Source organism: Cervus canadensis, chromosome 10 (genome assembly GCF_019320065.1).
Source record: "Cervus canadensis isolate Bull #8, Minnesota chromosome 10, ASM1932006v1, whole genome shotgun sequence".
Classification (NCBI taxonomy): domain Eukaryota; kingdom Metazoa; phylum Chordata; class Mammalia; order Artiodactyla; family Cervidae; genus Cervus; species Cervus canadensis.
This window is the reverse complement of record NC_057395.1, coordinates 52,510,243-52,536,099: the sequence shown is the minus strand read 5'-3', so window position 1 is coordinate 52,536,099 and position 25,857 is coordinate 52,510,243. Positions and strand designations below refer to the sequence as shown.

The window sequence follows — 25,857 nt, the reverse complement described above, 5'->3', positions numbered from 1 at the left end:
ATAAGGGAAATGAAAGTCTGAGTGACTTGCTCCTTGACAGGCCAGGCCTCACTGGAGAGTGCACCCTCAGTGTGGCTGAGTCTTCTCTTTATTCAGCACTTATTGAGCACCTACTGTGTGCCAGGCCCTGCTCTGGAAGCTGTGGAAACATCAGTGAACAAAGCAGACAAGGACTCTTCTCCCTTGAAGCTTATGTCCTCTTCCCTTCTGAAGAGGAGAAATCCATCCAGGGCAGGGAGGAGAGATGTGTTTCTTTATTTTCTATTCAGACTATCACACTGAAAAGAGATTCTAAGAGACACAGTTTCAGTGTTTATTCTGATGGCTCTGATTGGAGACTATGCTGAGAGGTTGGGTGTTTCCAGAAGATCTGTTGAAAAAATCCTTCTGTCATTCACGGATTGACTCACATAATCACTGAAGTCTCCCAGCATCTCAGAATGTCCCTTCTCAGGGAAGCAATTCTCCATGTGGGTGAGTTAGGAGCTGGAGCAGCCCTATTGAGGCAGAAAAGTGTTTGTTTAGATTTTTCTGACAAATACCCTGAATCCTGGACTCTCAGAACAGGATGGATCTCTAGACACCATCCTCCCAAACCCCCATGTACAGATGGTGGCCAAGGCCAGGAGATGACAGGGGTCCAGACCACAGTCACATAGATAATGAGAGGATCCATTAATAACCCAAACTGATTCCAAACCAGTCTCTTTCCTGCACCAGCACTGGAACTCCTTTCATGAAAGAGACTTGCACACACAAGATGCAGAATAAAAGTTCCTTGAGTTAACCATGAAACAGGCTCTTTTCATTGCTTTCCCCAAGGTTCAGAAGGCCCCTCACATTCAGACTCTGAGCCTGAGGTGCCTGGAAAACTCTTCCTGCTTTCAGCTGCATGATCCAAAAACTCTCATTCCATATCACCACCTAGAGTTGCCCTGTTTTTCTTTTTTTTCTACGTGAGAGTATTTATTCTTTTTTTTTTTATTAGTTGGAGGCTAATTACAATATTGTAGTGGTTTTTGTCATACATTGACATGAATCAGCCATGGATTTACATGCACTCGGCATATGGCAACACCAACATTCATCTTACAGTCTCTTGTTGATGGACACTAAGTTGTTCCTAACCTTGGGCTACTGAGACAGTGCTGAAGGGATAACATTTCCATGTGTCACTCTCCTCAGAGGAGAAATATCCACTGGAAATGGCATTGCTAGTTTAGACAGCATGAGGATTTTAATTTGTGTGACAGTATTGCCAGATTTCCCTTCTAGTCATGGTAGCAAATGAATCTCCCCAAACTTTATCATGATTTTGCAGATATTACTAAACTTCCCAGGTGGTGGGTCCCCTGCTCAGTCTCAATACAGCTAGTAAGTGGCTCCCCCACCTCTCAGATCTGCTGGCTTCCAGGGCTGTTCATCCTCTTCCTCAGGCTGCCTGCCAGATGATTCCCTGGATGAGAAAGGAGGGAGGGGAGGGAAGGAGCAGCCTGTCAGATGGTGAATCCTCCTTAGGCATTTGCTCATTATAAACAGTGTTCAGAAGGAAAGGTTGTCTGTTTTCCATTTTACAGATGAGGGCCCTGAGGTTCAGAGAGGGGACTTGATTTGTGAATAGCTAGAGGAGCCAAGATTGAACCCTAAACACTCACAGTGTCATAGCCCTGCTCTCTGCACACCCCACTGTGCTTGTCAACGTATGGAGAAAGCTCCAACCCCATCCTCTTAAGAGCTTGTTTTGTCCTCTCCTTTAGAAATAAACACTTTAAAAAGTCCTGTAAGGGAGGCAAGTCCAGTTTTACAACCCAGATGAGACAGACCATTCATTGTTGTGTGATGTGCTGAAATGTTCCTCAGTGACAGGGATCAACACTTAAAAACCGTGCTCGCTTCGGCAGCACATGTACTAGCACTCTTAAAAGCATCAGGAGATTTTCTCCCCATTGTTGTGATGTTGCCCCTTCACTAGGCCTCCTGTGGAGCAGGTCTGGGAAGGGTGGTGTGGACAGAGTCCAGAGGGGCCAGTGTGACCCCAGCAGCACCGGGCATGCCCATTCCTGGTTCTGCAGACTGAGGATGAGGAGGGGGTGTTTCCTAGAGGGTGTGGGGCCCTGTGTGAGCAAGAGTTCCTAGTCTAGACTTAGGTGTCAGGAGTCCATGTCTTCCCTTGTGGCTTCAGAGTCCCCAGGCCTGGGCCCTCAGAGGCCTCTCCTCCCTGTAGTCTTTTGAAGTCAAGAATCTGAGGGAAAAGGGGAGGGTGGAGGTCAGTCTGGGGGCTCCTGAAGGTGGGCACTTGCTCTGCTAATGAACCTGAAGCACGGTTCAGGTTCACTTTCATGGAAAGTGAAAGTGAAAGTCGCTCAGTTGTGTCCGACTCTTTGCGACCCCATGGACTGTAACAGTCCATGGAATTCTCCAGGCCAGAATGCTGGAGTGGGTAGCCTTCCCCCTCTCCAGGTGATCTTTTCAACCCAGAGATCAATCCCAGGTCTCCCGCATTGCAGGTGGATTCTTTACCAGCGGAGCCACAAGGGAAATATGGAGGTGACAGGAAACACTGGGACACAGTGGGGAGTGAGAGGAGACAGTCTCTTCATTTCTCTCAGCGTCAGTTTTCTCTTCGTACAATCGCGGTCCTCATGGTCTCCTTTCAGGAGAATTAGAAGTGTTTGAGGTGCTCTGTCTAAATCACCAGCACGGAGTAGGTTCTCCTAATTCAGGTGTTATTTCAAAGCTGAGACCCAGCTCCCTGAGCTTGTCCCCATTCCTCACCTGTAGAAAAAGGATAATCACACAACCTTTGCAGGGTGTCCTGAGGGTACAATGACCTGTAACAGCACCACCCCTCAGAGGGCGATGGCGCTGTCCATCCCAGGAGGGCAGTGGGATCCTGGGAACGTCTCAGTTTCCCTATCTGTGAAATAGTTGTAATTACATTACCTTTCAAGAATCTGTGATGACGGGAGAGGGTGTAGAAAGCCCTGGGCTCAGGGCACTGTGGTTGAGAGCCTGGGCCATACCCCTGCCTGGGCCCCCATCCCGGCTCTGCCCCGTCCCGGCTCTGGGACCTCTGACGAGTCCTTCCCAACACTGCGCCAGTGTCCTCGTCCCTCAGTGACAGCCCCATCCTAACAGAGTGGCTGCAGGGATTGAATGAGGGACGCATGTCAAGTGATTAGAGCAGAGCCTGGCATGTCTTCCACCAACATGAGCTCTGATGTGCCAAAGCCAGAGGATGTTCTATGGGCCACTTTCCCTCTAAGACTAAGTACAACTAGGGTTGGTGTGGGGCTAGGTACCTTTCAACTTCAACCATTCATGGCGTCACATGGGAGCTGGTGAAAAGATCCCCAGACCCTGGCTCTACCCTAGAAACTCTGATTTAAGTGCACAGACATGGTCTGGGCAGCTGAGTGACTTAACTCTTGCAGAGGACGCTGGTGTCCAGCCAGGGCACTGGAGCCCAGAGCTACGTGTTCTCTGGGATCACAGAGGGAGACAGCTGCAGTTTTCCCCTGATAGACGTGGACCCCTCTGGTGCCTGGGTTGAAAGAACAGCTCTCACAGGGGTCGGTGCTTCAGAATAGACTGTGATATTGACAGATCTTAGGAGGCCCAAGAAAATCATCCCAAGTGGAGTGGTAGGAATAAATCCCACCTCCAACCAAGCTCTCCTGATCTGAGAGGGTATTCTTCCCCACTCAGGCCACCCTGTGCAGACATGAGCTTCATCACTGGGGAAACCTTCCCAACTTTAAACACACGTGTCTAAACAGGTGCTAGAATCTCTACAAACACTCCCTGCTCAGCCAGGAGCCCTCCTGCCTCAAACGCCAGAGAGGCTCTGATGAAATCTGTCCTCCTTCCTTTCAACTTGCTTACAGATTCTGTAATGATCTGATCCACAGGAAAAGTACCTGTGGTCTCTTGTGTGTTTTGAAAGCCAGTTTCCCAAACTTACCTCTTGAGGGGATTGTGTATTTTATAGGGGTCAGATTCATAATTTGGTGTTCCTACTATTTCTTTTCATGTTGATTTTTGCAAGGCAGCTGTATGGAGCAAGACTTGAGACTCTCCTTGGTGCTTCTATTGTGCTTTTGTTTTGCTTTCTCTTGCCAAAAATGTAGTTTCAGAACTAGAACGATCAGATCGTAGGATAACAATCACAGGTGTTACTAATTAAGCACCTACTGTGTGCCAGGCTCTTTATGTTACATACATCCTCACTCATCTTACAGACGGTGCTTGTATCCACTTTGTCCAGAAACAGTGAGGCTCCAGGATAAAGAACAGCGACAGTAAAATCAGTCTGTCCCGTGCAGTGAGGTGAGCTCTGACCTTACCTGCTGGCGGCCCCAGGCCAGCTGCATCCTTCCTGAGCCTCATCCTAGTATAGGGCCACTCTCAGTTCCCCCCTCAGGGTTGGTGGGAAGATTAGAGAGCCGAGGGTAGTTAAGAGTTCAGCCCATCTTTAAGCTCTGAACAACTCTGGACAAGTGGTGTCTAATCACAGTACTTTAAGGGGCATCCATGATGCTGGTGTGTGTTGAATTTGACATATTAAGGTAACTCCTAACTATGTCCTCAAATGTTTGAGTTTTAGGAAGCAAGTTAAATGTTTAGAAATGAAAATATTTGTTACATTTGCTGTCTGACAACTTATACACGGGATGTTGTGTAATAATGAACAATTTAGAGACACCCTACAGCACCCATCAACAGAGAGAAACCACCCTCATATTTGGTTTGCTGATTTGTGTATCTACAGATTTAATAACAGCTAAAAAATTAACCAGACTTCCCTGGTTGCTCAGACAGTAAAGAATTTGCCTGTAATGCAGGAGACTGGGGTTCAATCCCTGGGTCAGGAAGATCCCCTGCAAAGGAAATGGCTACCTACTCCAGTATTCTGGCCTGGAGAATTCCATGGACAGAGGAGCCGGGCAGGCTACAGTCCATGGGGTCATCAAGAATCAACTGAGACATAAAGAAACAGCTGAGCAGCTAACACACACACACATATATAAGAAATTAACCACCACTGGTTTCTCAGCACTCAGTAATCTTTCTTTTCAACCCAGTACTAATCCAAGAGAAAAACCCAGACTCAGAAAAAATCCCTTTTTGCACCATTCCTTTGAAATTCAGGGATTCATACATTGGTCCTACTGGAATATTCATGAAAAGAAAGACAATTGTGAAGGAAATTCATAAATTCCTGAGAGGACAGTTCTGCATATAAATACATTCTGGGTTAAACAGAGGTCTATGTTTCTTTAGTTTTGTGAAGCACCTGACATTTTTCTCCCAGAAAAAATGCTTCCAGTGCCTGATTTAACCCTCACTGCAACCGTGAATTTAAAAATAATATATTTGCAATTTCTTAACATTGTCACAAGCTTTTTGTAGTGATGATAATCAAAATTATGTCCTTCATTTATAAATGTTTCTTTTGTAGCCAAGCCCTCTCCGCCCATGGTATCCGGCCCTACAGTGAGGGCTACACCTGAGCAGACAGTGAGCTTCACCTGCACATCCCACGGCTTCTCCCCCAGAAACATCTCCCTGAAATGGTTCAAAAATGGCAATCAGCTCTCAGCCTCCCAGACCAGCGTGGACCCACAGAAAGACAACGCTTCCTATAGCATCAACAGCACAACTAAAGTGCTGCTGGCCCCAGGGGACGTTCGCTCCCAGGTCATCTGTGAGGTGGCCCACGTCACCCTGCATGGGGGCCCTCCTCTCCGTGGGACTGCCAACTTGTCCGAGACCATCCGAGGTAGATGTCCCTTCCGTCAGCCCTAGCCCACACCTGCCCCCAAGACCCCAGCCTGCTCCTCCTCCTTGCCTTTTGCTTCAGGCCTTGAATTGCCTGAAATCTACTTCCTGACAGTCCTGTCCAATATAGCCCTTCTAGAAAGGGCTCCTAGAAGAGTTGGTAACTCCATTTTAATGAAAGTGCCAGATGTACAACTGCCATGTGCCAAGCACTGTGATAAGTAGTTTTCTTTATCAATGAAAGTGAAAGTGAAGTCTCTCAGTCGGGTCCGACTCTTTGAGACCCCATGGACTGTAGGCTACCAGGCTCCTCCGTCCATGGAATTTTCCAGGCAAGAGTACTGGAGTGGGTTGCCACTTCCTTCTCCAGGGGATCTTCCCAACCCAGGGGTCGAACCCAGGGTCTCCCGCATTGCAACCAGACGCTTTACCATCTGAGTATCTCCAATTACTGAGCAACTATGCTAAGCCCAGGGCCCTATGTGCTTGGTGATTTCATTTATTTTGCTGCAGTCTTACATTCCAACTGCATGCCAGAGGCTGAGCTTGTTGATTTCACACATTATAAACCTAACAGGAGGTCCCTGTCCTTGAGCAGTGTACTTTCACTGTGTTCAGTGACTTCATTCATATGCAAATAGACCCTCAGAGCTTGAGCACCTACTGCATGCCTGGCTCTGGGTGACTCCCTGGTTGTGCTGAGCTGTTATCCACCTCCTCCCCTATGACCTGTGTGTTCCATGAGGTCAGAACTTCTTCCTGTGCTGTTTCAGTTCCACCCACCCTGGAGATTACTGGATACCCCACATCAGGGAACCAGGTGAATGTCATCTGTCAGGTGAACAAGTTCTACCCCCAGCGCCTACAGCTGACCTGGTTGGAGAACGGAAACGTGTCCCGAACAGAACCGGCCTCGACCCTCGTAGAGAACAAGGATGGGACCTTTAACCATACAAGCTGGTTCCTGGTAAACTCCTCTGCCCACAGGGAGGCTGTGGTGCTCACCTGCCAGGTGGAGCATGACGGGCAGCCGGCGGTCTCCAAAAACCATACCCTGGAGGTCTCTGCTCCCCAGAAGGACCAGGACACAGGTCAAACCCCTGGTGAGGTCACCACTGCAACTGACCCAGCTGTTTGTCTTTTTTTTTTTTTTTTTTTACTATTGAAGGTAGTAATTCATTCTTTTAAAAGAACAATCTAGAAGTCAATAGATATAAAATAGAACTTTAAAGTGAGTTCCCACCTCCAAGAGTGACCACTGGTAAGAAAAAATGTGTCACTTTTAGTCCAGATGACTGGGCTAAGATAATCAAGGTGAATCTGAGTCTCTGAGGACAGGGACCACCAGTCTATATAATAAATATGTGCTAATTAGAGACAGATTCCCCCCTCAGCTTGGGCTTGTCCCAAGGACAGTCCCCCTTTCTATAAATAAAACATCTTGTAGGCTCTCATGTAACATCAAGAGAGGGTCAAGTCAGGTTTCAGGAATCGTTACTCCAGAAGACCTATCAGAGGCCCACATTTCTTCCGACATACTCTATGGTGTTGTCCTCATCTGCTGGGTCAATACTGGGTCACCGAGTGTCCATGTCCCTGCCTGCTGGAAGAATAAAGAGAGCAAGGGGAGAATAAACAACTTCCCTTAAACAATAGATACAGAACAGTTTCATAATAAAGTCCACTTTAACTTAGTCCTGTGTGCACAACCAGTCAATGGCGTCCACAATAGTGTGGTTATCTGGTTAAGTATATTGACTTTCTACAAAAGTCATACAAGTGCACACTGAATATAATCAATTCTAATTGACTAACACCATTTCAAATGGAGCATAAATTCAAATTTTCCGAAATACTATTATTATTTTCTGTGCACCAAAATTATTTTTAACTTATTTGCAACTTCTTGGCAAAATTTTCCTATGAAACCATCTGGCCTTGAGAATCTTTTGAAAATTAATTTGAATCAAATATTTAAGAGTATTCAGATTATTCATTTCACATTGAATGAGCTGAGGTAGTGGGTTTTTTTGTTTTTTTTTTTTTGACGTATTTGTTCCATCATCTCTGAGTTGTCAAATGTCTTTCTGTACAGTTGTTCATGACATTTCTTTATTACCCTTTTGTCTGCAGTATCTGTAGTGACATCCTTGGTTTCATCCTAATACTGGAAATGTATCATTCCTCCTTTTTTATTTGTCAGTTGTACTGGAAAATTTTCAATGTTATGGGTCTTTTAAAAAGAACACCCTCTTTCTTTCAGTGATTTTTCTCTATTGCTTCTCTGTTTCTAATTTCATTGGTTTTTCTTTATTTATTATTTCCTTCCTTCTACTTGCCTTGGGTTTATTTTGCTCCTCCTTTTCTCATTTCTTGAGGCAGGAATTTAGGTAATTGGTTTAGACTTTCTCTTTCTTCTAGTGCCACACCTGAGTCTCCTCTTGAAGTGTGGAGTTAGGAGAAGGGAGCTGGATGACTGACTACTGCGTTCTTCCTCCAGATCCCAGCTCCCTGGGCGCTCTGCCTCCTCTCCCACCTCAGAGTCCTCCTATGCTTGTCTCTCGTGCTCTTTCTAGGGTTCAAGTTGTACTTAACCGGGAGCATAGGAGAGAAAAGCCCACGCCATTTTGTCTGCAGTGGCTTGGACATGCTTTTAGTCTTCAACCTCCTGTTGGGCTCAACCAGGGCTGCTGTAGGGGCCTGACTCAGCATGCCTGCTAGTGTGGTTTTGGGGCATCTAGGTTGTCAGGCTGAAGAGAAGTGTAAGATGCTGACGTGACTTTCCTACTGGGACCCAAAACCTACCCTGGGCATCTGAGGGCTCAACCACTGCCATGCTGAATCCAGTCAGCCTGGTGTGAGGATGGACATCTTGTTGTTTGTTTTTACGGTATTGGGGTGTTTTACAATATATTCCTACCCTAATGACTTCTCTTCCTGCAATATAGAAAAATCCAATATAATAATGGAGTTTTTGGCTGGTTGGCTCGTTGGTTTTGATAGAGGGAAAAAAGTTCTAAGTCCTCTAATTCTTTGGTTCTCTTTTATCTTTCAGGAACCAAAGTCTGAAATCCCTTCTCCCTACCTTTTTCTTTTTCTCTTTACCACTCAATTGCCAAATAGCACTTCTTTTCTCTTTTTGCCTTTTCTACCCAGAGGGTATGCATTTTAAATCATGCCTGTCCATAGAGTCAAATCTGTTTTCCTTGAATTATGTTCCTATAGTCACTGTGAGTAATTAATATGTTCAGTGATTTACAAGATAAATATATTATCATATAGTTGTAGAGGTCAGACACTATAATGGGTGACTAGGCTGTGTTCCTTCTGAAGATTCTGGAGGAGAATCCGTTTCCTTGCCTTTTCCAGCTTCCAAGGTGCCCACACTCCTTGGCAGAGGGCCCCACGTTACTCTGACCTCTGCTTCTGATCACACCTGCTTCTCCAAATGACCTGCCTCCATCTTTCACTTATTAGAATCTTCATAACTACACTGGCTCCACTTGGAAAATCTAACTTAATGTGCCCATCTCAAGATCCTTAACAAATCACCACTGCTAATCCTTCTTGACATGTAAGGTAACATAAGCACAGAACCTGGGGATTTTGTGCCAATCCTTTAAAATCAGGCTTACCTTGAATCCCGTTCCTATAGTCTGTGCTCTTAGGAAATTTTTCCAGTATTTTCAAAGTTTAGATATATTTAATATTAATGATGATAATTCCAAATAATTCTAGGCACTCGTTCTAGCTGCCTTGCCTGTTTCTCCTGCATTTTCCTGATGACTTGCCAAGGATGGAATCACAGTCTAATGAGAGATTTTGCAGGAGGATTTGCTGAATTTTTCTTGTCTCACAGTTATTTTCAGTCCTGGCATTTTCTATTCAAATAATAGGACCCTTGCAGCCTGAGAAAAGAAAGAGGGAAAATGAGGGGATTCTGTACCCTAATTTCTGCCTTGAGCCTTAGCTCAGGTTGCAGGTCAAAGCCATAGCATGTTGATGGGCTTCAGCTTCAGATGGAGTAAGTGGAGGCCCCTGGGAATGGCTCCTGCGTGGTGTATCTAATCATTCCTCTTGTCCCCTGATTTCCAGGTCCAGAGCTGTCTTCTCTTTGGGCAGTTGTCTTCCTAGTCCCCAAGGTGCTGCTGCTGCTCACTGTATCTGTCATCTTTGTCCACAGGAAGTGTTGAGCCTGCCTGTGAGTTATGGATGAGGGAGGGCAGGACAAAATCTAGAAGACACGCGGTCATTAGGGGGGTCACCCACAGGCCACACAGGGGCAGGGCTCACACGGAGTTAAGAGAAGGAGGCACACCTCCCTCAGTACCCTCAGGAGTGTCATGTTTCCCTCTAAGAGGTGCCCAGCTCCCAGGAGACAGTGAGGTCCTGGAGGAGGTGGACTGGATCACGGATTTCCAAGGGTTTCTCCTGGTGTTTCTGTGGAGTGGGTAGGCAGTGTGTGCTGAATGAGGAGCAGCTGAGTGCGTGGCTCCCTTGGAGACCATTTCTAGATCACTGAACTCAGGGGCTCCCTAGGGCAACAGGTATCCACACTTAAGGTAATATTGATTAGTCCCAGATCAGCTCCTCTGATGGCTGTTCCAACTGTGACCTCTGAGTGACAGAGTGGAAGGCCTGGGGAGGGAGCATGAGGACCTGGGGAGGAGGCTGAGGGGTCAGAGTCAGGGGCTGTCCATCCTTTGAGGACTGGTAGCCCAGGAGGAGAATACCTGGGCATGTGGGAGGCATGCAGAGAACTTTTCCTGAATGATGAGCAGATAATTAAGTATGAAAATGTTTCCCACAGCTCCTTCCTTCCTCCCTGCTAGGTGCCACCGTCAGCCTCTACTGTCTCCTTCCCTCACTGAGGACACAGCCCACAAGAAGGACCCAGCTGAAAGCTTCCACAACTCTGCTCCAAAAGTCTTCTGTTAATGGAGATCTGCCTGCCCACATGTTCATGAAACCCCCAGAGCTGAATCTTCGTATGTGATCCTGAGCAGAGATCATGGGAAGTAGCTCTGGAGACTGACTCACAACATCTCCCTGGGACGTGAGAATTTAGTTCAGCTCAGTCACTCAGTCGTGTCCGACTCTTTGCGACCCCATGAACCGCAGCACACCAGGCCTCCCTGTCCATCACCAACTCCTGGAGTCCACCCAAACCCATGTCCATTGAGTCGGTGATGCCATCCAACCATCTCATCCTCTGTCGTCCCCTTCTCCTCCTGCCCTCAATCTTTCGCAGCATCAAGGTCTTTTCAAATGAGTCAGCTCTTCGCATCAAGTGGCCAAAGTATTGGAGTTTCAGCTTCAACATCAGTCCTACCAGTGGACACCCAGGACTGATCTCCTTTAGGATGGACTAGGATCTCTTGAGTCCAACTAATACAGATCATCCATCACCTTGGACTGAGCCATGGACTATACACTAATACCCTGTGGAGAAAAGTTATTCTGAATTCTTGCCTTCACTTAACTCCCCACCATTGAAGTGCCTGTCTAGTTTTAAACCAAGTGCCATCTTGGTTTTAAGAAAAACTTTTCTCCTTCTCTATTTGTCTAGATAGCCTACTTCTCAAACCCAGAAATTAGTGTTTCATCCTCTTTCTGCAATGGAAAGAGCAGTTTTCCATTGACTTGAATATTTCACAATCCTTATGAACTGCTCATGGGAAATATGCTGTGTCCAGAAGCTTTGAATTCATCCTTCATTTCTCTTTCTTTTATGCTATTGTGGTTGTTCAATCATTCGATATATCTGACTCTTTCCAAACCCATGGACTGCAGCATGCCAGGTGTCCCTGTCCTTCACTGTCTCCCAGAGTTTGCTCAAACTCATGTCCATTGATTTGATGATGCCACCCAACTCATCCTCTGTCACCCCCTTCTCCTGCTCCCTTAAACTTTTCCAGCACCAGGGTCTTTTCCAATGAGTCAGCTCCCCCCATTAGGTAGTCAAAGTTTTGGAGCTTCAGCAACAGCACAGTCCTTCCAATTAATAATTAGGGTGATTTAGGAATGACTGGTTTGATCTCTTTGCTGTCCAAGGGACTCTCAAGAGTCTTCTCCAGCACCACAGCTCAAAAGCATCAATTCTTCGGCGCTAAGCCTTCTTTACAGTCCAGCTCTCACGTTGGTACATGGCTGCTGGAAAAGCCATAGGTTTGACTAGTAGGATCTTTGTTGGAAAAGAGATGTCTCTGCTTCTTAATATGCTGTCTAGGTTGGTCATAGCTTATCTTTCAAGGAGCAAGAATCTTTTAATTTCCTGATTGCAGTCTCTGTCCACATTGAATTTGGAGCCCAAGAAAATAAAGTCTGTCACTGTTTCCATTTTTATCGCCATCTATGTGCCATGCAATGATGTGACCAGATGCCATGATCTTCGTTTTTTGAATGTTGAGTTTTAAGTCAGATCTTTCACTTTCCTCTTTCACTTTCATCAAGAGGCTCCTTAGTTCCTCTTCATTTTCTGCCATTAGGGTGGTGTCATCTGCATATCTGAGGTTGTTGATATTTCTTCCAGCTGTCTTGTTCCAGCTAGTGCTTCATCCATTTCACATGATTTTTCTCTGCATATAAGTTAAATAAGCAAGGTGACAATATACAGCCTTGATGTACTCCTTTCCCAATTTGGAACCAGTCCATTGTTCCATGTCCGGTTCTAACTGTTGCTTCTTGACCCGCATACAGATTTCTCAGGAGGTACGTAATATGGTCTGGTATTTACATCTCATTAAGAATTTGCCACAGTTTATAACTCATATTCAATTCTGCCTTCAAAACAGTAAAGTCCAGTGGTGAGACAGTAAACCTTTAACAACTGATTCTTTTTTTTAAATTAATTTATTTATTTTAATTGGAGGCTAATTACTTTACAATATTGTAGTGTTTTTTGCCACACATTGACATGAATCAGCCATGGGTGTACATGTGTTCCCTATCCTGAACCTCCCCTCCCACCTCCCTCCCCATCCCATCCCTCAGGGTCATCCCAGTGCTCCGGCCCTGAGCACCTGTCTCATGCATCAAACCTGGACTGGTGGTCTATTTCACACATGGTAATATACATGTTTCAATGCTATTCTCTCAAATCATCCCACCCAACAACTGACTCAAAAAAAAAAGGAAAGCTTGATTGGTAGCACATGCCAATTCTTTCTGTAACTACCCCCAATGTGGTCAATTTTAGGTTAGCATCAGTTTAACAACTTGCTTGCAAAATTCCTCAGAATGCAAATATCAAGTCTCACGAGCCAGTCCAAGCCTCTTCCAGCACACCACTGGACTCTTTCCATAATGTCCACATTCTCATCCCCACCACCACTCCCTCGTCTCAGCCATCATCATCTCTTCCTGTACCATTGCTATGATCTCTAACTGGCTTTCCTGTTTCAGGCACAGTGAATTTTGGGGAATGTCAGTCAAATCCTACCACTCCTCTGCTCCCCACCCGCACACATATGCACCTCTCTCTCTCTTCTTTCCAACCTCTGCTCAAATGTCACTTTATCCAAGGCACCTTTCATACACTACCCTGTATAAAATGTTAGTTCTTCTCTTACCCTGGCATTCCATGAGCTCTTAACCTGGTTAATTTGTTTCCTAAGTACTTACTGTCTTGATGGTCTGTACACAAGTTGGAAAAGAATTTCTAAACACAGAATATTTCAGAAAGGAGTGAGTTAACTAAGAATAAAGATCAGAGATAATGAGGACACTGGAAGCAAAGGGCCAATTTCCTATCAGACCACAGAGAGATAACTGTTAAACAGTGGGCCAGCTCAAGGGAGAGCCATGCTTTCCGTGGGTTAGTAGTCAACTTTTAACAGCCTCAGGAAAAATAAAATTCCTGCTGAAAGGGTGGCAGTAAGTGATTGGTTAGGATAGGTATTTTTACCTAATGTGGGGTCAGGGAGAAGGCCAGTTTAGATCAGGAGTGGGGATGGGAGTCATGGTAAAGGATGGAAAGAGGGTCAGTCGGTTCTGGAGATGACTTTTGTGCTGGGTTCCACATCTGTGGCGTTGGTACAAGGCCTCCCACCTGCAATACTGGTATATGGCTCCCTACATATTACCACCTGACATACCAAGCATATGCAGTCCTCACTTTGCCTGGTAGAAAAGGACCATAAAACTTACTGAATAAACTGGCAGTGAACTCAGTAATCAATAGGAAATATAATGTTCATTCTATGATGCTTTAAATTTGTTTTCAAAACATTATAAACTGTCAGCTCCTACTACTTGTACTTTGATAAATTAGAAACATTGAGAATTTAAGTAATTTATTAATATTTCTTTGTAAAAACATATAAAAAATGCTTGCACCCTACTTACATTCTTCTTGTATAATTTACAACATTGTTGCTGTTGTTCAGTTGCTGTTTGTGTCCAACTCTTTTCTACCGGTGAACTGCAGCATGCCAGACTTTCCTGTCCTTCACTATGTCCTGGAGTTTGCTTAAATTCATGTCCACTGAGTTAGTGATGCCATCAAACCATCTCAGTCTTTGTCACCCCCTTCTCATCCTGCCTTCAATCTTTCCCAGCATCAGGGTTTTCAGCATCAGGGTCTCTTTCAATGAGTCGGTTCTTCCCATCAGGTGGCCAAAGTATTGGAGATTTAGCTGCAGCATCAGTCTATCCAGTCAATATTCAGGATTTATTTCCTTTAGGATTGACTGGTTTGATCTCCTTGCTGTCCAAGGGACTCTCAAGAGTCTTCTCCAATACCACAGTTTGAAAGCATCAATTCTTTGGGGCTCAGCCTTCTTAATGGTCCAACTCTCACATCCATACATGACTACTGGAAAAACCATAGCTTTGACTGTACGGCCTTTGTAGGCAAAGTGATGTCTCTGCTTTTTAATACACTGTTTGGGTTTGTCATTGAAGGAATGTTACATGGCTCAAAATAGCCTGGAGTTAAAACTCCCCTCCAGGTTCTCCCCACCATGCTATGTAAAACAAAGAACTCTCTCACCCAAAGGAATAAAAAAAGGACATTAAGGTTGATTATGCCCAGCTCCTAGCCAGTCCAGCCTCTGGCGGATCTCCAGAATTCCTTGCCCCAGTCATTTAAGAGATAACTATTCCGAACAACCTTGGAGAAGAACAGGCCCCCTTAAGACAGTAGTTTTCCACATATATGCCTGTATATACTTACTCTTTTCTTGGGTTAGTGCAGCAGCTCACTGATCTGACTGCTGCCCTTTCTCGCCTCATTAAAGGTGATCTGTTCCTGTAAAGTGCCGGTCTTGTTCTTTTTCCGAACCTTGCCTTCTGTAACTCCCTTACCCTACATTTTTTGGTGCTGAAACCCCAGGAGGTTGAGGTTCCTTGTCATTCTCCATGGCCAGCTCTTCAGAGTGTGAAAGCCTGCCGAGCTCACTTTCCTCCCGGGCTTTCAAGAACTCCTCAAGAGGACGCCCTGTGCCTTCGTGAGCGGTACAAGTCCTGTGGAAGGGCTTTATTGGTTTTCCACGTAACCCGAGGAATATTGGCCTCTCTTTCTCTTCCTCTTTTCTCTACACTTTCTTTTCCGCGAGACCAACCAACTCCAGGACAGAGGCCTTTTGCCATTCAACCTCCCTCCACCCACGGGGAATTCTCACCTGACCCAGTAGCCCAGGTAAGCTCGGACAGTACTCTAGGGCGCCATAGACTATCATCCTTTCCAGGTTCCCGGGGAACCCTCCGGCCAAAAGGCCCTTTAGGGAGGTACTTGGGGGATGCCCCTCCCTCCTTCAGAGTCTCTCTCTTTGCCCAGTCAAAAGATTAGGTGACGACCTTTTCTCTTAACCGGACAGTCACTAGCCATTTGCTATGGGGTCAAGCCAAGCCGTCCCACAGGACTCTCCCTTGGCCTGTGTAAAATGAAACCTCAAACCTCTACTCATGACCAATCTCAAGGTTCATAAACTCAAGTCACTTTGTAATCAAATTTGGCCTCAATACAAACTGGATAACCAAAACCGCTGGCCTGAGTTTGGGACTTTCCATTTCAATATTTTATCAGATCTCACTAACTTTCTCAAACGGAATAGCAAATGGTCAGAGGCCCCCTATAGTCAAGCCTTCTGGGACCTTCGAAGCCGTCCTTCTCTCTGCAAGGACTGTTCTACCTATCAAATTCTCCTCTGCTCTCTCTCCCCCTCCATTACAAAAGAATCCAAATCTAAAGCCCCTAAAAGGGCCCTTAAACCCTCAGCTCCCAATTTCGATGCAGCAGGTGAGCCTCCTCCCTACCGCCCTGGGACCACATCCTCTAGCCCTTCCTCCTCCAAAACAGGAAGCGGTGACTCCAAAACCCCAAAAGAGATATCCACCCACTCCCCCTCCATCAGCCAGGACCTCAGAGAGGTAGCAGGACCGGAGGGCCCTACACAGGTTCATGTGCCTTTCTCAATTTCTGATATGAGCCAAATTGAAGAAAAATTGGGATCCTTTTCAGAAAATCCTACCAGATACAGAAAAGAATTCCTCTGCCTTACACAAGCATATCATTTAACCTGGAATGATCTTTATTACATCCTAAATGCCACTTTAACCCCTGACGAAAAGGAACGGATATGGCAGGCAGCCCAGACTCATGATGATCAGCTCCATAGCCAAGATAGGACTAATCCGATGGCTGATGGTGCAGTCCCTTTAACTGAGCCACGGTGGACATATCAAGCAGGTGATGCCGGCATCCAGTACCTGCATCATATGATCGCCTTTTTACTAGAAGGAATGCTAAAAAGCTCTCACATTCATGTTAACTACGATAAGATTAGAGAAGTGACTCAAGAAAAAGATGAAAATCCTGCCCTTTTTCTTTCACGGCTTACTGAGGCAGTCCAAAATTACACTAATCTAGATATTTTCACCCCCGCTGGACTTCTGTACCTACATGTCCAGTTCAGGAGCCAGTCAGCCATTTTTTTTTTAAAAAAGGAATTTACCAATCCTCAAAGTCTAAAACACTCAAGGGTGGATTTTAATAAGATGGGCATACCTCTTTAATGGAAAAATCCAAACCTCTGAAAAGAAAAAGACCAAAGTCTGAATGTACATTTCTATGACTGGATAATAATTAGATGCTCAGTACACCAAAAACTTAACTAATGAAATTAAATGGGGCAAGACATGATTGTTGCTCTCTGGGGAAAAAATTCAGGTAATTATACATTCTCCACCTAAATAAAAGGTCAGGCTGTCCTACACTGTGAAGCCGTCACATGCGCCATTAGCTTAAGCCAGAGGGGTTCTGCCTTCAGTGTTTTGATTCATTTCAAAAGCTACTCTGAGCACCGGGCACCTTCTTCTGCCACATCCTGTACACACTATGCAAGGAATGGACCCCAGGAGCATACAAACCAATGGAGCAGGTGAGTCCTTTATGAGTAAAGATGCTAAATCTGAAACACATGGTCGGTCCTTTTATCATTTAGAATCTGCAGCTTCTGCCTCTTGTCAGGTGCCTGAAAAGCTGCCAGAAGCAAAATTTGCCAACTGAAAGCGTTCTTGGAAATGGGTTTAAGTGAAACTGGTCCTCCATCCCTGACATCAATAAAAGTGGAGGTGCTCCAGTGTCTTTTAGGGTTGGTTTAGACTCTTGCTCATCCAGGTAGCTGGGTCGTTGAGCAGTGCACCTGGGACAGTGTGCATCACATCTCGTTTACATGTCTATTCTTTTTGTAGGTTTCCCTGTTTCAACAGCTTTGCTGTTGTTTAGTCACTAAGTCATATCAGACTCTGCAACGCCATATAGCCCACCAGGCTGCTCTGTCCATGGAATTTCCCAGGCAAGAATACTGGAGTGGATTGCCATTTCCTTCTCCAGGGGATCTTCCCTACCCAGGGACTGAACCCACATCTCTTGCATTGGCAGGCGGATTCTTTACTGCTGAGCCACCAGGGAAACCACTTTTAACAACATGATCTAGATAAAATTTACATACCATAAAATTCACGCATTCTAAGTGGGTCACTAAGTTTTAGTCATTTTGCTGAGTTGTGCAATGAGCTGTTTTTACTTCTAACACACTGACACCAGATACGTGGGTTTTCTCCCCACACCAGTCAGTTCTCCCACTTACTACACACCAATCAGTTCAGTCGCTCCGTCGTGTCAGGCTCTGTGACCTCATGGACTCCTAGGAGCATGCTAGGTCTCCCTGTCCATCACCAACTCCCGGAGCTTACTCAAACTCAAGTCCATTGAGTTGGTGATACCATCCAACCATACCATCCTCTGTCGTCCCCTTCTCCTGCCTTCAATTTTTCTCAGCATCAAGGTCTTTTCAAATGAGTCAGTTCTTCGCATCAGGTGGCCAAAGCATTGGAGTTTCAGCTTCAGCATCAGTCCTTCCAGTGACTATTCAGGACTGATTTCCTTTAGGATTGGCTGGTTTGATCTCCTTGCAGTCCAAGGGACTCTCAAGAGTCTTCTCCAACCCCACAGTTCAATAGCATCAATCCTTCGGCGCTCAGCGCCAATAGGATGTCCTACAAATCAATTCAATTTGTTGGAGTTTGGCGCCTCGCCCGCTCCGCTGGGCCGCAGCTGACCCGCCCTGGCTGCAAGCGCCGCGCTGGCCAGGCCGGCCCCGCCTCCCCGTACCCGCTGGGCCACCCCACCCTCTTCCCCACCCAGCGCGCCTCTCCGCCCGTCCTCCAGCCGCGTGCCCGCCAGCCCTCGCTCCCCAGCGGGCCTGCCTACCTGCAGTGAATGAACGGCTTCTCGGTGGGCGAGCTGTGCTGGCTCTTCTGCTGGCCGGCCTGCCCGCGTCCTGTCGCCGCCAAGCTGGCCTTCCTGCCGCCCGGGCCCACCTCCACAGTGCAGGTGTCGGAGCAGCACGGCCCCGGAGCGCCCGCTCCGGCCTCTGCCGCTTCCACCTCCGCCGCGGCTCAGCAGTCCGAGGAAAGGGGCGCGGGGCCCGGAGCGTGCAGCCTGCAGCTGACCACGCGCGCCGACTGACTGGCAGTACTCGCAGCGCTAGCTGGACGCGTCGAGGTCTTCTCGCGCACTGCGGAACAACCGGCTAGGTTGCATGTTCGTGCGCTGCGCGCCCTCCAGCCGCTACACGCTGCTCTTCTCGCACGGCAACGCGTGGACCTGAGCCAGATGTGCAACTTCTACATCGGTCTGGGCTCGCTCATCCACTGCAACATCTCCTACGACCCACTCCGGCTACGGCGTCAGCTCCGGCAAGCCGCTCCAAGAAGAACCTCTTTGCAGACATCGACCCCGCGCGGCAAGCGCTGCGCACCCGGAAAGATCTGCATCAATGAAATGCACAAAACTTAGCTGTCTGCCTCCCAGCAACATCTTCTTGCTGTCTGTATCAGCCTGTGATGAGCTAGCTGCAGACACGAGCTCTTCCGGATGTGCTCTGGTATCGTACCATCATTGGAGCATGGATTGCCATGTACGGCAGAAGTCCCGAGAACATCATCTTGTATGGTCAGAGCATGGGGACGGCCCCCACGGTAGACCTGGCCTCCAGGTACGAGTGTGCTGCCGTGATTCTCCATTCGCCTCTGATGTCTGGGTGGCGTGTGTCTTTTCCCGACAGCAGGAAAACGTACTACTTTGACGCCTTCCCCGGCATTGACAAGATCTCCAAAGTCACCTCTCCCATGTTAGTTATTCACGGCCCAGAGGATGATGCCATTGACTTCTCCCACGGCCTGGCCACGTACGAGCTCTGTCCCCAGGCCATGGAGCCGCCCGGGGCCGAACGGGCGGGGCATAATGACATAGAGCTTTACGCACAATACCTAGGGAGAATAGAACTTCTCACGAACTTCCCGATTCCTGAAGACGACGGCTTGGTATTACCTCTGTGACTGTGAGCACGAGTCCTCCGTTTACACACGCTTTCCCTGGACGGCGGTCATGGTGTGAGCACCACAAGGAAGCTCGCAGCTTTTCCGCATCCTCATCAGACAGCCGAGGCTTTCTCGGCCTTTCGTATCCAGAGATCCTACCGATTCACACATCGTGTTAAATGGAATAGTGACTTCCAGCTTCATTGCCTTGCAGGGTGGGAATGAGAGCTGAGTGGGGGAACCACTTTCTCATGCTGTAAAAAAGGATGCTCACACCCCTCTGTCCACCTTACCGGTCAGGTAGGATTCGTTTATGCAGGACTCAACCTCTCTCCACCCATGTTCTCAGTATTTGACCAGCAGCTCTCTTTCAGCCACAGGATTCATGTGTTCAGTCCATTTGTGAAGCTGTGATAGTTTAACTGGAAACCATTGTGATGAAAATTCCTTCTTTCATTTTTATTAACATGCCAATCTTTTCCCCCAAACAAATCAATTAAAGGTAATTTACTGGAACTATGGTGATTGGCTTCATCAACTGGAACCATATAAATATAACTGGAATATTCTTAAACAAAATGAAACGTTTTTTTAAGTGTAAATTTATTACAGTAGTCCACAGAGTTTTAATATTTTGATTGTCTGGCTAGTCTAACAAAGAACCTAGCCGACTTTCCTCTTTGTAGGCTTTTTTAAAGTACTGTATATATTTGCAATCACATTGTGCACAGATTCCCATTGAGTAATTTTCTTCTGTCAGGCCACAGCAATGAACTGCAGATTCCTTGCTTGTAATGTAAGTGATTAAATACATTTTGTTAATATGTTTTTATTGCCATATTTTGCTATTAAAAATTTTTACATTTCCAAGACAAAAAAATGACAAGTTTATGCTTTAAAAATTTCATGTAATTAAAATTTCACAAAACTAATCTTTTTAGTTTAGGAGTTATTTGGGTTTTGACACTGGGGTTGCACCAATAGCATCAGAAATGTAAGATGCTTAATATTGTTACACTACTTCTGTTGGTTGCAGATTTGGGTTTGAGAGTTCTTCAGTTTTATTAAAAAACCACATTTTCCCCCAAATTTAAAAGCCTTAAATGTACTGTAAGCCTCCGATTGTTGCACAGCTGGGGTGCGGTTGACTGCCAGTTTGTATAGTGTTGCCTGGATGCAACACAGTGGTTGGTCATGGAATAAAGGATGCATGGATCTGAAAAAACAATTTTTGTAGGAGTTTATGCAGACCCCACAGATGCCAGGGCTCAGTCCCACAGACAGTCCTCATGTTAGACGCCAGTCTCAAATCTCAGGTTGTCACCTGTACTTCTCACTGATGAGCTATACACTGGGGCTTCCTGCAACATCCCCCTCCTCAGGTGTGATAACCCACTAGAGGGATTCAGAGAACGCAGGAAAATACTTACTATGACTGGTTTATGGTAAAGGGTACAACTCAGGAGCAATTGCGTGGGCATAGGGGCAAGGTATGCAGGAGGGTGCTGAGTTCCCATCCTCTCTCTGGGCATGTCACTCTCTCAACACCTTGGTGTTTTCACCAGTCTGGAAGCTCCCTGAGCCTTGATGTTTGGGGTTTTATGGAGCATCCATTATGTAGTTCTGATTGACTAAATCATTAGCCAGTGGTGATTAACTCACTGTTAGCTCCTCTGTCCTCTCTGGAGGTCAGCATAACCCATTAGTCTTGCTTACTAGCCTCCTTCCTGAAGCCATCTAGGGGCCCCCAACATGAGTTATTTGGCTACTAGCCTCCTTTCTGAAGCCATCTAGACCACTCATCACCCCAGAGACACCAAGGATTTTAGGAGTCATGTCTCAGGAACCAGGGACAAAGACCAAATATTGATTTCTTACATCATATCCAATAACACCACAATCAAGTGTTAGGGTATTTCTGTCACCCTAATGAGATCTCTTTTGTCTTTTGCAGTTAATCCTCATCCCTAGCTCCAGCTCCAGGTAACCATGGATCTACTTTCTGTTTCTATGAATTTGCCTGTTCTAGATATTTTTGTATTAATGGAGTAATAGAAAATCTCATCTTTTGTGTCTGCTTCTTCACTAGACATACTATTTTTGAGGTTGTCCATGTTATAAATGTAGTTCATCCCATTTGGTGGCTAATATTTCATTGTACAAATGTGCCACATTTTTGTTTATCCCTCTATCAGTTGATGGACATTTGGGTTTTTCCACTTTTTATTGTTGTTATTCAGTCACCCAGTCGTGTCCAACTCTTTGTGACCCTACAGACCCCTGTGGACTGCAGCAAGCCAGGCCTCTCTGTCCCTCACCATCTCCCAAAGTTTGCCCAAGTTCATGTCCATTGCATCGGTGATGCCATCCAGCCGCCTCATCCTCTGATGCCCTCTTCTCCTTCTGCCCTTCATCTCTCCCAGCATCAGGGACGTATCCAATGAATCAGCTGTTCAAATGATATGATCAAAATACTGAAGTTTCAGGTTCAGCATCAGTCCTTCCAAAGAGTATTCATGGTTGACTGAATCCAGAGATCGACTGGTTTGATCTCCTTGCTCTCCAAGGGACTCTCCAGCACCACAGTTTGAAGCCATCAATTCTTTGGCACTCTGCCTTCTTTATGGTCCAGCTTTCACAACCATACATGACCACTGGGAAGACCATAGCCTTGACTATGCGGACCTTTGTCAGCAGAGTAATGTCACTGCTTTTTAACACACTGTCGAGGTTTGTTATCGCGTTCCTGCCAAGAGGCAAATGTCTTCTGATTTCATGACTACAGTCGCTATCTGCAGTGATTTTAGAGCCCAAGAAGAGGAAATCTGTCACTACTTCTACTTTGCCCCCTCTATTTGCCATGAAGTAATGGGACTGGATGACATGATATTAGTTTTTTTTAATATTTAGTTTTAAGCCAGCTCTTTCACTCTCCTCCTTCACCCTCATCAAGAGGCTCTTTAGCTGCTCTTCACTTTCTGCCATTAGAGTGATATCATACACATATCTGAGGTTGTTGATATTTCTCCTGCCTATCTTGATTCCAGCTTGTAACTCATTCAGCCCAGCATTTCTCATGATGTACTCAGCATATAGATTAAACAAACAGTATGACAACAGACAGCCCTGTTATACTCCTTTCTCAATCTTGAAGCAGTTGTTCCATACAGGGTTCTAATTGTTTCTTTTCCATGTTTGGGCTACACCAAACAATGCTGCTAGAATATTTGCATGAATAATATTTATTTTTAATAATAATAATCTGTAGAGAGGAGAAAAGTTTCAAAATGAAAGTGATATTTAGGTCATGATTCTTATTTTAATTGTAGAATAATTATTTACAATATTGTGACAGTTTTTGCAATATATCAGCATGAATTGGCCACAGGTATATATGTGTCCCCCCCATCGTGAGCCCCCTTCTCCCTTCCCTCCCAACACTATTCCTCTGGGTGGTCCCTGAATGCCAACTTGGCTTGCTCTGCTTCATGTGTCAGTTCATACTACTGTTTTAAGTGTTAAGATGCTGTTTACATATATTTCTGTCTGATTCATAATACTCATCCACTCCGTTAGTTCTTAGGAGGGCCATGGCCCAGAAAATTCAAAGCTGCCCCCTCTTGGTATTGTGAAACCAAGGACAAGACTAGGGATGAGAGACAAGCAATTCAGCAAATTAGCTTATATAAGCCCTGAATGTTAGAAGCAAAGGACTAGAAAAAGCAGACTGTAGGTTGGCCTGATACAAAATGAAGTCTCTTTTCTGGCATGTATATTTGCGTTTTTGCATAGGGTCTTTTAAGGATATTTGAGAAGTTTAGAATGAATGTGCCAAGAGTCACCTGAAAATGTGTTGTTGTTGTTTAGTCACTAAATCGTGTCAGACTCTTCTGTGACCCCATCGACTGTAGCCCACCAGGCTCCTCTGCCCATGGGATCTCCCAAGCAAGAATACTGGAGAAGGGCCATTTCCTTCTCTAGGGGACCTTCCTGACCCAGGGATTGAACCTGTGTCTCCTACATTGCAAGTGGATTCTTTACCACTGAGCCACCTGGGTATGGCAACCAACTCCTGTATTCTTGCCTGGAGAATCCCATAGACAGAGGGGCCTAGTGGGCTACAGTCTATGGGGTCACAAAGAGTTGGACATGACTGAGTGACTAAGCAGGCAGGCATGTAGGCACCTGGGAAGCCCAGAAATGTATTGAGTTACCTAGAAATTATCAAGTATATATATATTTAAAACATTTATTTGGCTGTGTTAGGTCATAGTTGTGGCATGCAGGATCTTTTTTTGCAGCATGGGGACTCTTAGCTGCAACATGTGGGATCCAGTTCCTTGACCAGGCTTTGAATCCAAGATTCCTACAATGGGAGTGTGGAACCCCAGCCACTGGACCACCAGGAAAATCCCTGTCAAGTGTATCTTAAGGGAAGGACAAGAATCCAGGAAACTGGCAAGAATGAGTGGATTCTGCAAATCAAGCCTACAAAAGTACTGGGGACAGGGCTGGAGGGGGAGTGGGGAGTGGACAGTGCCTCATTTTGGAAACAGCACTCAGGTGTCTGGTGTGGGACCTCCTCCCACAATCTCACCCCCTGCACAGCTGATGGCCCTGTCCCAGCTCCCAGGTGGGAGTTTCATCCAAGCCTGGGCACATGCAGTTGCCACAGTGATTAACTTAGAGATAGGGGTGGGCCTTGATTTAATTTAACTGGTCTGAAGTTTTTCTCTTTTGGGTGGTGGGGCATGGATAGGGAGAGGATCGGGACGGAGAAGCTGGTTTTCTACTGGAGTCAGTGATTTGATAGAAGTCTGGTGCTATTGTGTCCACACTGTGGAAGAAAAAAAAAAAAAAAGCTGTCCAAGAAAGAAGTCAAAGGAGAGGAAATTACTCATGAGGCAGAGATTTCTGATGGCACCTCTTCAGTCCCCAGATGTAGGAGGACAAATGTTAATAAATTCTTCCCTCTGTTTTTAAAAAAGCCAGTTAGAGATGGGTTTTTGTTGTCAGCAATTCAAACAGTCTTGACTCTCCTCTTGCTTGGAATACATTGAGGTCATCAGAATTAGATTTAAAAACACGAGTAACAAGCTGTCTCTTGTTCCTAAGAGAGGTGAAGCAGATTCTTACCTGTTCAAGCATTTCTGGCTGAGTCTTTGAACACAGGGAGAGGTTTATTTGTCTTTTCCCTGGATCTTTGCTTCTTTCTCTCTTCCTCTGCTGGGGAGTTGATCTGAGGTTGGGATGGAAGTCCGAGCAATTTAAAATCTACTTGGTGAAGAGTTTCTTACTCCCTCACGGAAGCTGATAAGAACAAGATCCACTCCTGTGACACAGATGAGGAAACCAAGGCTCAGGATGGAGAGATGATTAGGTCAAGGAGACACACACTGAAAAGATCAACCTGCCCAGGGCTATCTGTTTCTTTCCCTGCAGTCTCCCACTTTGAAAGGAGATCCAGACCCTGCTTGTCCAGGGCAGTCTCTTCACCTGCTCCCTAGCCTTTCTGAGGACGTGGCCTCCCCCTGCCCCTGGCATACAGTACCTGGTCTACATTAAACACTGGACAGACACTTGTGATGACAGAAGAGACTGAGGAAGTGAGATGTGAAGAAGAAAAGGTAGACTTTGAAGCGAGTAAATATTTTATGTGCTGAGTGGGATACTTGAAGCCTAACATCTTTTTTAAAATTAATTTTATTTATTTATTGTGGGTTGTGCTGCATGACCTGCATCCAGCTGCCCATCACCCGCTGACAAAGGCACGTCTTTCCCTCTGGAAGAGGCTGCCCAGAAAACCCAGATTGTGTTAGCATCCTTGCATTCTCTAGTTATGGAATCAGACCAGAAGTGCTCAATCTGGGTTCATCTAAAGATCAAGGGGTCAAGGAGGGGGTGAGCGACACACAGCACTGGAAATGTTGATTTCGTTGTCTAGATTTCTGCTTCTTTTCATACCCTAATTAGAAACATTTCCGGGCAGTTCTGCTTGCCTTATCTTCAGTAGAACAGGAAGGCAAACCGCAAGTTCCCTTGAATCATCTCCTCTAGTATTTTGTTTTCATTTCTAGCTAACTCTTTTTGAACATCGCATCTTATATGTAAACCCAATATGTAAGTCAGTTCACAGGAGAATCTGTCTCCCTGAGCTTGCAGCCCTTCTCTCTTCTCAGTCTCTGCCCCTCTCTTCTCCCCTTTCCCCACCTGCCTCCCAGTCTTGTTCCACCCCACCCCCATGGGCCT

The 25,857-nt window shown here is 45.9% G+C and overlaps 1 protein-coding gene, 1 long non-coding RNA gene and 1 pseudogene across 3 annotated transcripts in view; 2 read left to right on the top strand and 1 right to left on the bottom strand.

Moving 5' to 3' along the window:
• LOC122448423 (tyrosine-protein phosphatase non-receptor type substrate 1-like) overlaps positions 1-10,959 on the top strand; it is a 28,536-nt gene extending 17,577 nt beyond the window's left edge. The window contains exons 3-6 of one of the 2 annotated variants that reach the window (XM_043479716.1): positions 5,462-5,782; positions 6,555-6,884; positions 9,877-9,982; positions 10,614-10,959. In XM_043479716.1, the coding sequence (XP_043335651.1) occupies positions 5,462-5,782; positions 6,555-6,884; positions 9,877-9,974 (749 nt within the window). In that variant the 3' untranslated portion in view covers positions 9,975-9,982; positions 10,614-10,959. Of the gene's footprint in view, positions 1-5,461; positions 5,783-6,554; positions 6,885-9,876; positions 9,983-10,591 lie in introns of both variants that reach the window. The other variant, XM_043479717.1, reaches the window with a different exon arrangement.
• LOC122448430 lies at positions 61-18,593 on the bottom strand. The gene is made up of 3 exons (XR_006271608.1): positions 18,497-18,593; positions 1,392-1,456; positions 61-497 (listed from the first exon to the last, which is right to left on the bottom strand). It is a non-coding gene; the product is annotated as an uncharacterized LOC122448430 (long non-coding RNA).
• Positions 18,293-19,791, top strand: LOC122448426 (annotated as a pseudogene).
• Positions 19,792-25,857: the final 6,066 nt, after the last annotated feature.